The sequence below is a fragment of the Eleginops maclovinus genome, chromosome 12, assembly GCF_036324505.1.
Source record: "Eleginops maclovinus isolate JMC-PN-2008 ecotype Puerto Natales chromosome 12, JC_Emac_rtc_rv5, whole genome shotgun sequence".
NCBI lineage: Eukaryota > Metazoa > Chordata > Actinopteri > Perciformes > Eleginopidae > Eleginops > Eleginops maclovinus.
Genome location: NC_086360.1, coordinates 29,702,528 through 29,719,384, shown reverse-complemented (window position 1 = coordinate 29,719,384; position 16,857 = coordinate 29,702,528). Strand labels below are relative to the sequence as shown.

The 16,857-nt window shown below is 49.6% G+C and overlaps 1 protein-coding gene across 3 annotated transcripts; it reads left to right on the top strand.

Annotated features, from left to right (window-relative positions):
- The first annotated feature begins 1,212 nt into the window (after positions 1 to 1,212).
- On the top strand, positions 1,213 to 13,571 carry LOC134873891 (nucleus accumbens-associated protein 2-like). Of its 3 annotated transcripts, none has more exons than XM_063897792.1 (9): positions 1,213 to 1,688; positions 6,128 to 6,428; positions 6,925 to 7,332; positions 7,477 to 7,673; positions 7,757 to 8,013; positions 10,032 to 10,208; positions 10,530 to 10,635; positions 11,553 to 11,650; positions 12,333 to 13,571. In XM_063897792.1, exons 2-9 carry the CDS (start codon positions 6,408 to 6,410, stop codon positions 12,848 to 12,850), a joined length of 1,782 nt encoding a protein of 593 aa, XP_063753862.1. In that variant the 5' UTR covers positions 1,213 to 1,688; positions 6,128 to 6,407; the 3' UTR covers positions 12,851 to 13,571. The 3 variants fall into 3 exon arrangements, with proteins under 3 accessions (XP_063753862.1, XP_063753863.1, XP_063753861.1); XM_063897791.1 differs by having other exon boundaries at positions 1,249 to 1,688; positions 6,219 to 6,428; XM_063897793.1 differs by lacking the exon at positions 6,128 to 6,428.
- The last annotated feature ends 3,286 nt before the right edge of the window (positions 13,572 to 16,857 follow it).

Below are 16,857 nucleotides of genomic sequence, written 5' to 3'. Positions count from 1 at the left end.
TGTGTATCAACCCCTGATCTACAGACAGTCTGTGTATCAACCCCTGGTCTACAGACAGTCTGTGTATAAACCCCTGGTCTACAGAGAGTCTGGGTACAAACTCCTGATCTACAGACAGTCTGTGTACCAACCCCTGATCTACAGACAGTCTGTGTATCAACCCCTGATCTACAGACAGTCTGTGTATCAACCCCTGGTCTACAGACACTCTGTGTATCAGCCCCTGGTCTAAAGACAGTCTGTGTATCAACCCCTGGTCTACAGACAGTCTGTTTATCAACCCCTGATCTTCTGTGTATCAACCCCTGATCCACAGACAGTCTGTGTATCAACCCCTGATCTACAGACAGTCTGTGTATCAACCCCTGGTCTACAAACTGTGTGTATCAACCCCTGATCTACAGACAGTGTGTGTATCAACCCCTGATCTACAGACAGTCTCTGTATCAACCCCTGATCTACAGACAGTCTGTGTATCAACCCCTGATCTACAGACAGTCTGTATCAACCCCTGATTTACAGACTGTGTATCAACCCCTGGTCTACAGACAGTCTGTGTATCAACCCTGATCTACAGACAGTCTCTGTATCAACCCCTGATCTACAGACAGTCTCTGTATCAACCCCTGATCTACAGACTGTGTATCAACCCCTGGTCTACAGAGTCTGTGTATCAACCCCTGATCTACAGACTGTGTATCAACCCCTGGTCTACAGAGTCTGTGTATCAACCCCTGATCTACAGACAGTGCAGTCCCGCAACAGCTACCGGCCGGAGGCGCTGACATCGCAGCTGATGGCGAGGCTGGTCCTCACTTTGTATACTGATGTGTTGTTGTTGTTGTTGTTGTGTTGAATCATCCGGTGTACATTCTGCTGCTGTAAATGACAAATGAAGGAATTCTCAGTCTGAATAACCGCAGGCTTTTATTGTGAAAACCCACACCCTGTTTCCTGTGGTGTTGATTCAAGACGCTTTATTTATCCCGAGGGAAATTGCTGTGCTACAGTTGCAGTACAAAGTGGGAGGTCGAATCAAACTACCATAAACTGAGGGAGAGCAATAACCGTGTGCAGTCAGCAGCGAAGATACAATCAGCACAACCTCATTAAAGTGGAACAGTGGATCAAGTGACATTTGGCCCTCAGCCTGCTGTCTGTCTGTCTGCCTGTCTGCCTGTCTGTCCATCCATCCATTCGTGTGTGACTCTGCATGTGCGTGTGTGCGTGTGCGTGTGTGAGCCTGGCACAGTCGCAGTGTGCACACTATGTACTCAGCCTCAGCACCGCAATGCAGAGCTGTGCATTTGGCCAAGTCATGCCACACACACACACACACAGACTGTGTGTGTGTGTGTGTGTGTGCGTGCGTGCGTGTGTGTGTGTGTGTGTGTGTGTATTAATATTGCAGTGTGTCTATAGATGCTCTCTCTCTCTCGTCCTCTGCAGGGCAGTTAGCCGCATTAGCTCCCTCGCTGTCCTCAGATGACTCCTCCTCCTCCTCTGCTGTCTGCTGTGTCTCTGCCTCCCCCCCTCCTCCTCCTCTCCCTCCTGTATCACAGCAGACGATGCATTGACTGAGCTGAGGAGGAGGAGGAGAAGAAGAAGAAGAAGAAGAAGAAGAAGAAGAAGAAGAAGAAGAAGAAGAAGAAGAAGACTGCCTTCCTGCTGCATGGAGGAGAGAGGAGGTGAAGAACTGTCTTTCTGCTTGCCTTTCTGTCTGTCTGTCTGCCTGTCTGTCTGTCTGCCTGCCTGCCTGCCTGCCTGTCTGTCTGTCTGCCTGCCTGCCTGCCTGTCGGTCTGCCTGTCGGTCTGTCTGTCGGGGGGGGGGGTTAATGCAGTTTTAGAGGACTCTTCTCAGCTGATCCTCCTGGTGTGTCACACACTTACAGTGGGGCAAAAAAGTATTTAGTCAGCCACCAATTGTGCAAGTTCTCCCATTTAAAAAGATGAGAGAGGCCTGTAATTTTTATCATAGGTATACCTCAACAATGAGAGACAAAATGAGAGAAAAAAATCCAGGAAATCACATTGTAGGATTTTTAAAGAATTTATTTCAAATGATTGTGGAAAATAAGTATTTGGTCAATAACAAAAGTTCATCTCAATACTTTGTTATATACCCTTTGTTGGCAATGACAGAGGTCAAACGTTTTCTGTAAGTCTTCACAAGGTTTTCACACACTGTTGCTGGTATTTTGGCCTATTCCTCCATGCAGATCTCCTCTAAAGCAGTGATGTTTTGGGGCTGTCGCTGTGCAACACAGACTTTCAACTCCCTCCAGAGATTTTCTATGGGGTTGAGATCTGGAGACTGGCTAGGCCACTCCAGGACCTTGAAATGCTTCTTACGAAGCCACTCCTTCGTTGCCCTGGCGGTGTGTTTGGGATCATTGTCAGGCTGAAAGACCCAGCCACGCTTCATCTTCAGTGCCCTTGCTGATGGAAGGAGGTTTTCACTCAAAATCTCACGATACATGGCCCCATTCATTCTTTCCTTTACACGGATCAGTCGTCCTGGTCCCTTTGCAGAAAAACAGCCCCAAAGCATGATGTTTCCACCCCCATGCTTCACAGTAGGTATGGTGTTCTTTGGATGCAACTCTGCATTCTTTCTCCTCCAAACACGACGAGTTGAGTTTTTACCAAAAAGTTCTACTTTGGTTTCATCTGACCATATGACATTCTCCCAATCCTCTTCTGGATCATCCAAATGCCCTCTAGCAAACTTCAGACGGGCCTGGACATGTACTGGCTTAAGCAGGGGGACACGTCTGGAACTGCAGGATTTAAGTCCCTGGCGGCGTAGTGTGTTACTGATGGTAGCCTCTGTTACTTTGGTCCCAGCTCTCTGCAGGTCATTCACTAGGTCCCCCCGTGTGGTTCTGGGATTTTTGCTCACCGTTCTTGTGATCATTTTGACCCCACGGGGTGAGATCTTGCGTGGAGCCCCAGATCGATGGAGATTAGCGGTGGTCTTGTATGTCTTCCATTTTCTAATAATTGTTCCCACAGTTGATTTCTTCTCACCAAGCTGCTTACCTATTGCAGATTCAGTTTTCCCAGCCTGGTGCAGGTCTACAATTTTGTCTCTGGTCTCCTTTGACAGCTCTTTGGTCTTGGCCATAGTGGAGTTTGGAGTATGACTGTTTGAGGTTGTGGACAGGTGTCTTTTATACTGATAACGAGTTCAAAAAGGTGCCATTAATACAGGTAACGAGTGGAGGACAGAGGAGCCTCTTAAAGAAGAAGTTACAGGTCTGTGAGAGCCAGAAATCTTGCTTGTTTGTAGGTGACCAAATACTTATTTTACAGAGGAATTTACCAATTAATTCATTAAAAATCCTACAATGTGATTTCCTGGATTTTCTTTTCTCATTCTGTCTCTCATAGTTGAGGTATACCTATGATAAAAATTACAGACCTCTCTCATCTTTTTAAATGGGAGATTTTGCACAATTGGTGGCTGACTAAATACTTTTTTGCCCCACTGTAGTAAACAACAGGGGGTTCTCCTCCTCCTCCTCCTCCTCCTACTCTTCCTTCTGTTTTCTCTGTTGTTGTTTACCTGAAATGTTTTCTGATCTTATTCTAAGACATTCTTCTGAGACAGACTCACTCTGAGGCAGACTCACTCTGAGGCAGACTCACTCTGAGACAGACTCACTCTGAGACAGACTCACTCTGAGGCAGACTCACTCTGAGGCAGACTCACTCTGAGACAGACTCACTCTGAGACAGACTCACTCTGAGGCAGACTCACTCTGAGACAGACTCACTCTGAGGCAGACTCACTCTGAGGCAGACTCACTCTGAGGCAGACTCACCCTGAGGCAGACTCACTCTGAGGCAGACTCACTCTGAGGCAGACTCACTCTGAGACAGACTCACTCTGAGGCAGACTCACTCTGAGACAGACTCACTCTGAGACAGACTCACTCTGAGGCAGTGACAGACTCACTCTGAGGCAGACTCACTCTGAGGCAGTGACAGACTCACTCTGAGGCAGACTCACTCTGAGACAGACTCACTCTGAGGCAGACTCACTCTGAGGCAGACTCACTCTGAGGCAGACTCACTCTGAGACAGACTCACTCTGAGGCAGACTCACTCTGAGGCAGACTCACTCTGAGGCAGACTCACTCTGAGGCAGAGCTGCTGCAGATGTTTCTGCATGAGTGTTTTTGTGTTTCTATATCTGCATCCTGTCTGAAGCTGCAGTTCCCCCTGAGGGAGGAGGTCTGGGACATTATACAGCGTTAGCACTGGGCTGCCAGGAAGTGCACCGGACGTGGAAGTAAATGTTCGTAGTGGCCAAACGGCAGCACTATAACTTTGGTGTCTGTCTGTGACTTCATTGGCCCAAAAAAGAATGCCCTTTTGTCTGCATGCACCACTGAGCGGAGGAACAAACTCCCAGAGGCTCTCAGCCGTTTATCCACACAGAAGACCGCTCTCCTTCATTAAATCAAATATTCATATCATGGCAGCATGCCTGCAGGGAACAGCTGGAGTAACGCTTCTGGGTTTTTCTCTTGTCTTCTGTTTAACTGTATTTATTGGTTCTTGTACCATATCTTATTGCCTTAAGTGTGTTTTATCTTTTGCAATGCGCTTGGAAATGCTGGCAAAGTGAGGTCAGTCATGGGGAGTTTTTCTAACCAAGTTTAGATGTAACCACTCCTGCAGTAACGTGGTGGACGTGTAAGAGCCCTGTCACCAGCACTGAAAGCCTTAGGTCTCTAGCTCCAGCGTTTCGCTCTGAGAAAGAGTCTCCATGGAGCGACTCCAGCTTCAGATTGGAGATGAACACTCCGAGGTGACGCTGCATCACGCTTTCGTCATGCAGAAGCGGGCGTTGATAAATCTACACTGGTTTGATTTGAGCTGGGAGGAGACCCAAGGGCAAATCCAGGACCAGATGGAGGGATTACATCTCCACATTGGGCTAGGAATCCCCCACTTAGGGCTGGTTGATGTGGGCAGGGAACAGGAGGTCTGGGGCCGGAACCGGCTGTGGAAGATGGATGGACTTAGAATTTCCTTAAGTGGAGACATGCTAAATGGATGAACTGGCCTATACTGCATGTTCAAAGAGAGGAGAAAGGGCAGACGGGTATCTGGGTTTGTCTTCGAGTCAATGGTAGCTTCCGTGCAGCCTCTCAGGAAGCTGACCTGAAGTCTCCGAGCTGCAGCCATGATCAGTGCTGATTCTCTAGATGATAAGAAAGGACCTTCATTACTTCCTTTATATCCTCCTTTAGGAAACAGTGGACCTTCCTTGAGGAAAGGAAAGGAGAAAATGCTATCCCACAATGCCTTGCAGGAATTTTTACCGTGACACAACATTCGGCCGTTCACGGGAACAACCAATCGTGAGAGATGCATATCCTGAAAGTTACGGTGCTTATTCAGCGTTTTAAAACTTATTCCGTAACTTTCCAGGAGCTATGTTTGGAACGTTCAGCTCTATATTAATCACAGGCAGAAATATGAACGTTACTTTTTTACTGAGTGATCAAAAAGAGTCAACACTTCATGGCCAACAGGATGTCAGCCGCTCGCCCCGCCCCCTCCCTGTGTACCAGTCTCTGATTGGACACTGCAGGATCCGCTGATCTGATGCTTCTTAACAATAGATCAGTTTACCAGCAGAGTGAAGAAGTGATACCACGTTCATCTTCCACCTCTTCTGTCAGATAACTGAAACGGGTCGAGACAGCTTTTCCGGAGTCGGATCACAGAGGAAGCAGTTCCAGCAGAGGGCAGCAGACCTCCCTTTCCCCCACATCAACCAGCTCTAACTGGGGGATTCAAGGAACTCTCAGTGTGGAGCTGTAATCCCTCCAGCTGGTCCTGGGTCTCGCCCCTGGTCCTGGCTCTGAGTCCTGGGTCTGGCCCTTGGTCCTGGGTCCCAGCGGTATAGAAACACCTTTAGGGTTAGAAGCGTCCCCCAGATGCTCTGAAGAAATGCCTTCATTCTGTTGTTGGGAGCAGCCTGTTTGCTCAGAGCTCTCTGTTTAGCAGATGTGTGTGTGTGTGTGTGTGTGTGTGTGCGTGTGAGTGAGTGTCTGTCTGTCTGTCTGTCTGTCTGTCTGTGGGTGTGTTGTACTGTGTATATTCGCAGCTGAGTGAACGCCTGCATTTCCTCTTGGGGATAAGATCAAGGCTCTTCTAAAGTGGATGACCTCTGACCCCTCCGGTTCTTCCTCCTCCAGCTGTTTCTGTGACGTGCTGACCTCCAACCTGAGGGTCCACAGTCTGACCTCTGACCTCTCCGAACAAACAACATGGATGTGAAGAGTTTTGCCGGTGCTTTCTGCAGGATCCCTGACACCTAAACTCACCGGACCGTCTCCCACTCTCCACCACATCCTGTCCCGTCCTCTGGACCGGCGGCGTCCGCCATGTCGGAGGGGTTGCTACAGGTCAGAAGGATTACTGGACATCAGTACCAAACACTGATTCACCTGCAGCACATAAAAAGCAAGAGAACCTAGAGTGGTCTTTACTTAGAATCAGAACACTTTATTAAACCCCCTCACATTGGGTTTGTGCTCCATTTTAGACTAAAATAAAACCACTGAGAACTTTGGACGGCACTCACAGTATCCAGAGGTTTATATCAATACTACAGATGTTGGTGCAGACAAACAGAACGGGACCAGCTGGGGTGAGGGGGGACCTCAGCCAATCAGTGACCAGCAGGTTAGGGTTTTTCTATAGCAGTAAGGTAGGATTTGTTAGCAACCGTAGTTTATTTCCATCTGAAGGCGGTGCTGATTGACTCGACAAGACAACATATACTTGAACCTAAAACACAAATATAAAAAGGGTTAGGGTTAGTCAATTTGGACATTTCATTCTCATAAGCAGAGAATACCTGGCTCCATGTGTGTCAATGTCTCAATGTGTTTCCTGCAGGTGGAGATCCCGGACTTCGGCAGCAGTGTGCTGGGCAGCCTGAACGAGCAGCGTCTGCTCGGTCACTACTGCGACGTCTCCGTCCTCGTGCAGGGTCAGGATTTCAAGGCCCACCGTGCTGTCCTCGCTGCGTCCTCGCTCTACTTCAGAGACCTGTTCAGCTCCGACTCCTCCTCCTCCTCCTCCTCCTCCTCCCTGGCCGTGTTCGAGCTGCCGTCCTCCGTCACGCCCACGTGTTTCCAGCAGATCCTCTCCTTCTGCTACACCGGCCGCCTCAGCATGGCGGCCAGCGAGCAGCTGGTGCTGATGTACACGGCCGGGTACCTGCAGATCCAGAACATTGTGGAGCGAGGCATGGAGCTGATGATGATGAAGGCCTCCTCCTCGCCCCTCTGCCCTGACTCTCAGGTGGGTTAGCTGCAGGGAGTGACTTAGCCCTGGGGGATCTCATAACTGGAGGTGTTTGTCAGTCTATCTGAAATGACTAGGTTAGCTACGTTACAAAAACAGAATATCTCCCCAGCACTTTTTCTAACAAAGTGCTTCCCACAGACCACTTCAGCAGACGAACTCGCTGGGTTCGACGCCCCTCCCCTGCAGGAAGAGCAGCAGGGTGCTCCCCGCCTGCAGGAGCAGCCAGCCCTCAGCCCCGGGGACCTTCTCCTTGCCGTCAGTCGCATCAAACAGGAGAGGGCCGACACACCTCCTGCTGAGGAGGGGGGGACAGTGAGGACCGGAGAGGAGGCCAGGTGAGGAGGGGGGTGGGCAATGATGTGAGGATGCCAGGTGAGCAGGTGGTGGAGTTTTATGTGTTTTCCCGATGTGTCCTCAGAGGAGACCCACTGGGGGACCACTCCTCCCGGAGCAGTGCCCTTTGTTACCTGGGGGCAGGTGGAGGTTTGGTCCCGGGGCTGCAGTCCTACCTTCTGGCCAGCGGGGGGCGCTGCAGTCCAGGAGGCTCCAGCCTACCCACAGACTCCCCACCCTCTCACCCCCCCACCGAGGAGGACCTGGAGGAGGATTACTACGGGAACACCGTCCACTCCGGACTCTATCAACACATCTACGGACATCCTGGAAACCCCTACAGTAAGTCACAAAATGGTACAATCCAGTGCTGAAGTTCATAGAGCGATGCAGCGATGACGGGGTCCTGTCTCTGACCTTTAGGAACCTCTTCTAGACTCTTGTTAGCAACGTTTCTCAACTTCAACATGGCGACTAACACAAGTCTAGTGATAAGGGTCTAAATAAGGGATAAAATGACGGGGTATTATTTTTATTGTTTTCTTCAGAAAATAAAGTAATTCAATGTAACCCGTGCAAAAAGGCTGAACCATTAGAACATACGGTTTCAAACAATCAACGTCAATGTAAATGTGACAAAGTCGGCAGAAGGCAGAAATCCTACAGTGAAGTGGGACTCAGTGAAGTGCTCTCAGGTACCAGTGTGGGCGATCAGGTGGAATGGATGATGGCTGGATGGGGTGGAAGGATGGATGGATGGATGGATGGGATGGGATGGGTGGATGGATGGGATGGATGGGTGGATGGATGGGTGGATGGATGGATGGGTGGGATGTATGGGTGGATGGATGAATGATGATGGGTGGGTGGATGGATGGATGGGATGGGTGGATGTTGGGTGGATGATGGATGGATGGATGGGTGGATGGGTGGATGGATGGATGGATGGGTTGGTTATGGATGGCCCTCGTGAGTTGGATGAAGGATGGCTTGGAGTTGGATGGATGGGTGGATGGATGGATGGATGGATGGATGGATGGATGGATGGATGGATGGATGGATGGATGGATGGATGGATGGATGGATGGGTGGATGGGCGGATGGGTGGATGGGTGGGTGGATGGATGGGTGGATGGATCCTAGGTAGTCTTTTGGCATTATAGCTAACTTGCCAGCAAACGCTAGCATTACATGCTATCCATATTACTTCCATGCTAACAGTGACACATCACTAACGTAACAATACTTCATACCTAAAGCACATTGAATCCTTCATACACTTATCACTTGTGCTAGTCGCCATGTTGAAGTGGACCTGTCAGCTCCGGACAGCGCAAATGCGTATATGAAGCGCTACGTCACAAACACAAGAAATCATACCCTCGTGGGAGCGCGCTCGTGTGATTGGCTTAGAATGGAGGAGACATCTGATTGGCTGTAGATAGAAAACATTACAAGTACGAATCGGGGGAAACTCATAATGCTGACTTATGTCAGGGTTCAGCACTCATAATGCTGAGTCATGTCAGGGATTAGGACTCATAATGCTGAGTCATGTCAGGGATTAGAACTCATAATGCTGAGTCATGTCAGGGACTAGGACTCATAATGCTGAGTCATGTCAGGGACTAGGACTCATAATGCTGAGTCATGTCAGGGATTAGGACTCATAATGCTGAGTCATGTCAGGGACTAGGACTCATAATGCTGAGTCATGTCAGGGATTAGGACTCATAATGCTGAGTCATGTCAGGGATTAGGCCTCATAATGCTGAGTCATGTCAGGGACTAGGACTCATAATGCTGAGTCATGTCAGGGATTAGGACTCATAATGCTGAGTCATGTCAGGGATTAGGACTCATAATGCTGAGTCATGTCAGGGATTAGGACTCATAATGCTGAGTCATGTCAGGGACTAGGACTCATAATGCTGAGTCATGTCAGGGATTAGGACTCATAATGCTGAGTCATGTCAGGGATTAGGACTCATAATGCTGAGTCATGTCAGGGATTAGGACTCATAATGCTGAGTCATGTCAGGGACTAGGACTCATAATGCTGAGTCATGTCAGGGACTAGGACTCATAATGCTGAGTCATGTCAGGGTTCAGGACTCATAATGCTGAGTCATGTCAGGGTTCAGGACTCATAATGCTGAGTCATGTCAGGGTTCAGGACTCATAATGCTGAGTCATGTCAGGGTTCAGGACTCATAATGCTGAATCATGTCAGGAATTAGGACTCATAATGCTGACTCATGTCAGGGTCAAGGACTCATTCCTACAGTTCTCTATGAGCTTCAAGGCTAGCTTGTCTTTGTTTAATCTTTTCAAACACCCCTCCACTTTCATTGGTTCAGTCCAGGAGAAGATGGAGATGCTGTCTCTCCCATTGGCTAACGAGCGGCGGCCCTGCGTGCTAGTTGGTCGGGACAACATGGCACTGCCGGCCAGTCTGATCAGTCAGATCGGGTACCGCTGCCACCCGTCGCTCTACACCGAGGGAGACCCTGGCGAGAAGGTGGAGCTGGTGGCAGGTAGGACAGACACCTGGTGGTCTGTGTTATTTGTCCAGTGAGAACTCTACTGCCCAATGACCTCCATATTTATTCAAACCTGGCTGTTATCCATCAGAACATTTCAGTATTCTCCTAAAATGTTCTGGCAAGCTGTAAATGCCACCAGGTGAAAACAACGCTATGATCAACAGAAATGTACAATTGAGAGGGACTGATATCAGAGTGTGTGTGTGTGTGTGTGTGTGTGTGTGTGTGTGTGTGTGTGTGTGTGTGTGTGTGTGTGTGTGTGTGTGTGTGTGTGTGTGTGTGTGTGTGTGTGTGTGTGTGTGTGCGGTGCAGGTTCAGGTGTGTTCATGACTCGAGGGCAGCTGATGAACTGTCACCTGTGTGCCGGAGTCAAACACAAGGTGCTGCTCCGGAGGCTGCTGGCTACCTTCTTCGACAGGTGAGTCTGAGGAGAGTTAGCCTAGCTTAGCATAAAAACAGTGAGCAAAACTGCTAGCATAACATGTTTAGAAATGGGGAATTTAAACTACCGGTAATAAAAGCACCAAACAACAACGGTTCAAACCCACACGTTTCCATCTCAATATTATCCTACTGCCTGTCAGAATTGTCAGAAATTATGTATTTTTATAGCTCCTAAACCGATGGCACATCGACGCTCAGGAGGTAAAATCGGCGTCCCTCTGCCTCTTGCAGCTAATGCTACGTAGCATCCGATGCTAAGCTAAGCTCGCTGTCTAACTTTGGCTTCAGTTATAGATAGCCAGTCCTTGAGTCGGCCATGAGTCGGCCTTGGTCCTTGGAAAGTTTGTTAAAATACACAAGTTAATTTACCGGACCAATCCATTATCACCCGTTGATCAGCTGTAGCATAGCTACGCTGCCTGGATTCAGACGTTGGTTGCTTCATGACGTTAGCTTGAGTAATTAGGAAAAGATACAGAAAGTTCACATTAACAAACATCAGTTAATCTCGAGACCAAATCTGCTTTGTTTGAGCTGGGAACCCTCAGACTTAATTCAGAGCTGCGCCTGGTCATTAAGGTCATTCTGTCAAGCGGGAAATCCAAACGGTGACATGCAAACCACAACTCAGACTCGGAGGAGCACAGCAGCAGCCTTGTATCAACATAGACCTTTAATATTGAGTAATCTAATAACCATAAAGCTTTGGTTGATGATGAGGGCGGGGCGTGCGGGGGGATTTATATTCAGATATGAGTTATAGAAAGAGATGCTCAGTGTGTGTGCTTGAATCCTTTTGCTTCGTACCGCTGCGTCCGCGACAACGAGGAGGCGCAGAGTGTAGGGGATGTGGGGATGCTGAGTGATGATTGGCTTGTTATGTTTCCATAGAAACACTCTGGCCAATAGCTGCGGGACAGGAATCCGCTCCTCCACCAATGATCCGAGCCGAAAACCACTGGACAACCGGGTCTTAAACACTGTGAAACGTGAGGCAAACACACACACGCATACAAACACAAACACACACACGCATACAAACACACACACACACGCATACAAACACACACACACACACACGCATACAAACACACACACACACACGCATACAAACACACACACACACACGCATACAAACACAAACACACACACGCATACAAACACACACACACACGCATACACACATACACACACACATACTCACGCAAACACACACGCAAACACACAAACACACACACACACACACACACACACATACTCACGCAAACACACACACACACACACACACTAACACACACACACACGCATACAAACACACACACACACACGCATACACACATACTCACGCAAACACACACACACACACACACACTAACACTCACACACACACACACACACACACACACTCACACACACACACACACACACACACACACACACACTCACACACACACACACACTAACACTCACACACACACACACACACTCACACACACACACACACACTAACACTCACACACACACACACACACACACACACACACACACACACACACACACACACACACACACACACACACTCACACACACACACACACACACACACACACACACTACACACACACCTTTTTACTGTATGTTGAAAATATTGAGACGTAGTTTCCCCCCCAGTGTACTGTCAGAACTTCGCCCCTCACTTTAAGGAGAGTGAGATGAACGTCATCGCGGCGGACATGTGCACTAACGCCCGGCGGGTTCGTAAACGATGGCTCCCAAAGATCCAGTCTCTCCTCCCCGACAGCCTCCCCAGCTCCCCCCACCCCCGCAGGGCCAGGAGGGGGGGAGGTCAGGGGGGAGAGGTGGTCTCCATGGAGCTGGACCTCCGGCAGCTCTCCTACCTGGAAGGCGGGGAGAGGGAGGCGCCAGCCGCCCTGCTGCCTCACCTGCAGTTTGCCGGGTCTGGTGAGGGAGGGGGGGGGAGTCAGGTGGAGGAAGCGCTGATGGGCAGAGATGCAGACGGGGTGGGGAGGATACAGACTGAACCCCCTCCAGACCCCCCCCTCTCCTCCTCTTCCTCCTCCTCCTCCTCTTCACACCCCTCACCTCAGCCTGCAGAGCCCGCCCCTCCTCACAGGGGATTGGCCGACACAGAAGAGAGGGGGGCGGAGCCTCTGGAAAATAGCCAATAAGCTTTCTATTGCATCTGCCTACCTGTATGTACAAAACACAATAGCTACCTGTCCCCACACGTGTCTGTCTCTCTGTCTGTCTGTCTGTCTGCCTGCCTGCCTGCCTGTCTGTCTGTCTGTCTGTCTGTCTGTCTGTCTGTCTGTCTGTCTGTCTGTCTGTCTGTCTGTCTGTCTGTCTGTCTGTCTGTCTGTCTGTCTGTCTGTCTGTCTGTCACTACCTGTCTTACCTCTCAGCCTGGTATCACAGAATGGAGTATGAATCAGACGCCAGCTGTTTGTCTCTGGCTGATAGCAGATGTTGCTCGAGACGGCTGATGGGTGAGGGGTAGTGCTGCTCTCTTGTGGATGTAACCCGAACTGCCTCCCTGTCTGACCCTGAAGAAGTGACTTTGATTTATCCACCTCATGTTTCAACTGCTCCGTGTGCAACGAATGGTGCGTTGAATTCTGAGAATGCTTGAAATCCCCAGACATGAAGCTGATCTTTCAATGCCACGTTTTCTTTATACCTCCTTCCATGAGATCTGTTCCCCTACCTCACTACCTGACCACCTGTCTACCTCTCTGCCCAAAGTTTGTTTGTCCAACCTACCTCTGTCTGTCTGTCTGTCTGACTGTCTGTCTGTCTGTCTGTCTGCTCGGCTCAGCTGCATGTAACCAGCCTCCTGCAGTCCAGCACACAGGCCCATAGCAACAGGACTAATGATGAAGCAGATTATATTCACTCTGATAACTACAATAAAGCTTCTTGATAATCAGACAACTTCCTTTCTCCTCCACTAACTAATAAAGCTGTTTCGATGTGTTCCAGTGAGGCTTTGGACCGCACCACAGCACTGAGACTGCTCCAGTTAGCTCTTCAATGACAACCTCTTAAAAACAAACATGGCAGAGTCTCAGTGTCAGCATTATTAGATCTCAGCCGGCATTTCACACAACATATTACTAGGCCGACTGGACAACTGGGCGGGACTTTCTGCAACAGTTCTGAGTTGGTTTGAACCCTACTTAAAGGACAGGAAACACTTTGTTTTTATAGGCAGCTACACACCTGAGTTCAAATATATGACATGTGGGGTTCCTCAAGGCTCCATCTTGGGGCCTCTTCTCTAACATCCACATGCTACCACTGGCTCAGATAATAAAAATAAGTTACCATAGCTACGCAGACGACACACACATTCACCATTTCAGCAGCAGACTAGGCTCCAATTAAATTCAATGCCTGGACGAGTCAGAACTTTCTCCCAATAAACAAAGACAAAACTGAGGTCATTCAGTCGGCAATATTCAGAACAACAGACAAATCCAGGCATCTAGGTGTAGTCCTGGACTCTGAACTTCAACCGTCACATTAAAACAGTTACTAAGTCTGCCTGCTATCACCTGAAGAATATATCGGGGATTAAAGGACTGATGTCACAGCAGGATCTGGAAAAACTTGCTTTTCTCTTCTGGAGACTGGACTACTGTAATGGTGTCTTTGCAGGTCTCACTGAAACCTCTGTTAGAAAGCTGCAGCTGATTCAGAACGCTGCTGTCCTCACTGAGAGAGGGGTCACATCAGTCCACCTCTGAGGTCTTTACTCTGAGAGAGGGGTCACATCAGTCCACCTCTGAGGTCTTTACTCTGAGAGAGGGGTCACATCAGTCCACCTCTGAGGTCTTTACTCTGAGAGAGGGGTCACATCAGTCCACCTCTGAGGTCTTTACACTGAGAGAGGGGGTCACATCAGTCCAGCTCTGAGGTCTTTACACTGAGAGAGGGGTCACATCAGTCCACCTCTGAGGTCTTTACACTGAGAGAGGGGTCACATCAGTCCAGCTCTGAGGTCTTTACACTGAGAGAGGGGTCACATCAGTCCAGCTCTGAGGTCTTTACACTGAGAGAGGGGATCACATCAGTCCAGGTCTGAGGTCTTTACACTGAGAGAGGGGGTCACATCAGTCCAGGTCTGAGGTCTTTACACTGAGAGAGGGGGTCACATCAGTCCAGGTCTGAGGTCTTTACACTGAGAGAGGGGGTCACATCAGTCCAGGTCTGAGGTCTTTACACTGAGAGAGGGGGTCACATCAGTCCAGCTCTGAGGTCTTTACACTGAGAGAGGGGTCACATCAGTCCAGGTCTGAGGTCTTTACTCTGAGAGAGGGGGTCACATCAGTCCAGGTCTGAGGTCTTTACACTGAGAGAGGGGGTCACATCAGTCCAGGTCTGAGGTCTTTACACTGAGAGAGGGGGTCACATCAGTCCAGCTCTGAGGTCTTTACACTGAGAGAGGGGTCACATCAGTCCAGGTCTGAGGTCTTTACACTGAGAGAGGGGGTCACATCAGTCCAGGTCTGAGGTCTTTACACTGAGAGAGGGGGTCACATCAGTCCAGGTCTGAGGTCTTTACACTGAGAGAGGGGATCACATCAGTCCAGGTCTGAGGTCTTTACACTGAGAGAGGGGTCACATTAGTCCACCTCTGAAGTCTTTACACTGAGAGAGGGGTCACATCAGTCCACCTCTGAGGTCTTTACTCTGAGAGAGGGGGTCACATCAGTCCACCTCTGAGGTCTTTACTCTGAGAGAGGGGGTCACATCAGTCCACCTCTGAGGTCTTTACTCTGAGAGAGGGGGTCACATCAGTCCACCTCTGAGGTCTTTACACTGAGAGAGGGGTCACATCAGTCCAGCTGTGAGGTCTTTACACTGAGAGAGGGGGTCACATCAGTCCAGCTGTGAGGTCTTTACACTGAGAGAGGGGTCACATCAGTCCAGCTGTGAGGTCTTTACACTGAGAGGGGTCACATCAGTCCAGCTCTGAGGTCTTTACACTGAGAGGGGTCACATCAGTCCAGCTCTGAGGTCTTTACACTGAGAGAGGGGTCACATCAGTCCAGCTCTGAGGTCTTTACACTGAGAGAGGGGGTCACAGCAGTCCACCTCTGAGGTCTTTACACTGAGAGGGGTCACATCAGTCCACCTCTGAGGTCTTTACACTGACAGAGGGGTCACATCAGTCCACCTCTGAGGTCTTTACACTGAGAGGGGGTCACATCAGTCCAGCTGTGAGGTCTTTACACTGAGAGAGGGGATCACATCAGTCCACCTCTGAGGTCTTTACACTGAGAGAGGGGTCACATCAGTCCACCTTTGAGGTCTTTACTCTGAGAGAGGGGTCACATCAGTCCAGGTCTGAGGTCTTTACACTGAGAGAGGGGATCACATCAGTCCAGGTCTGAGGTCTTTACACTGAGAGAGGGGTCACATCAGTCCACCTCTGAAGTCTTTACACTGAGAGAGGGGTCACATCAGTCCACCTCTGAGGTCTTTACTCTGAGAGAGGGGGTCACATCAGTCCACCTCTGAGGTCTTTACTCTGAGAGAGGGGGTCACATCAGTCCACCTCTGAAGTCTTTACACTGAGAGAGGGGTCACATCAGTCCACCTCTGAGGTCTTTACTCTGAGAGAGGGGGTCACATCAGTCCACCTCTGAGGTCTTTACACTGAGAGAGGGGGTCACATCAGTCCAGGTCTGAGGTCTTTACACTGAGAGAGGGGGTCACATCAGTCCAGCTGTGAGGTCTTTACACTGAGAGAGGGGATCACATCAGTCCACCTCTGAGGTCTTTACACTGAGAGAGGGGGTCACAGCAGTCCACCTCTGAGGTCTTTACACTGAGAGGGGTCACATCAGTCCAGCTCTGAGGTCTTTACACTGAGAGAGGGGGTCACATCAGTCCAGGTCTGAGGTCTTTACACTGAGAGAGGGGGTCACAGCAGTCCACCTCTGAGGTCTTTACTCTGAGAGAGGGGGTCACATCAGTCCAGGTCTGAGGTCTTTACACTGAGAGAGGGGTCACATCAGTCCACCTCTGAAATCTTTACACTGAGAGAGGGGTCACATCAGTCCAGGTCTGAGGTCTTAACACTGAGAGAGGGGTCACATCAGTCCACCTCTGAGGTCTTTACTCTGAGAGAGGGGTCACATCAGTCCAGCTCTGAGGTCTTTACACTGAG

What these genes read in the sequence shown, in the direction of transcription:
- LOC134873891 (XM_063897792.1), top strand. Translation starts at nt 6,408, where the DNA reads ATGTCGGAGGGGTTGCTACAG. An exon ending in CTGGCTACCTTCTTCGACAG is followed by an intron (nt 10,636 to 11,552) that starts GTGAGTCTGAGG and finishes ATGTTTCCATAG; the next exon opens with AAACACTCTGGCCAATAGCT. An exon ending in GGTCTTAAACACTGTGAAAC is followed by an intron (nt 11,651 to 12,332) that starts GTGAGGCAAACA and finishes TTTCCCCCCCAG; the next exon opens with TGTACTGTCAGAACTTCGCC.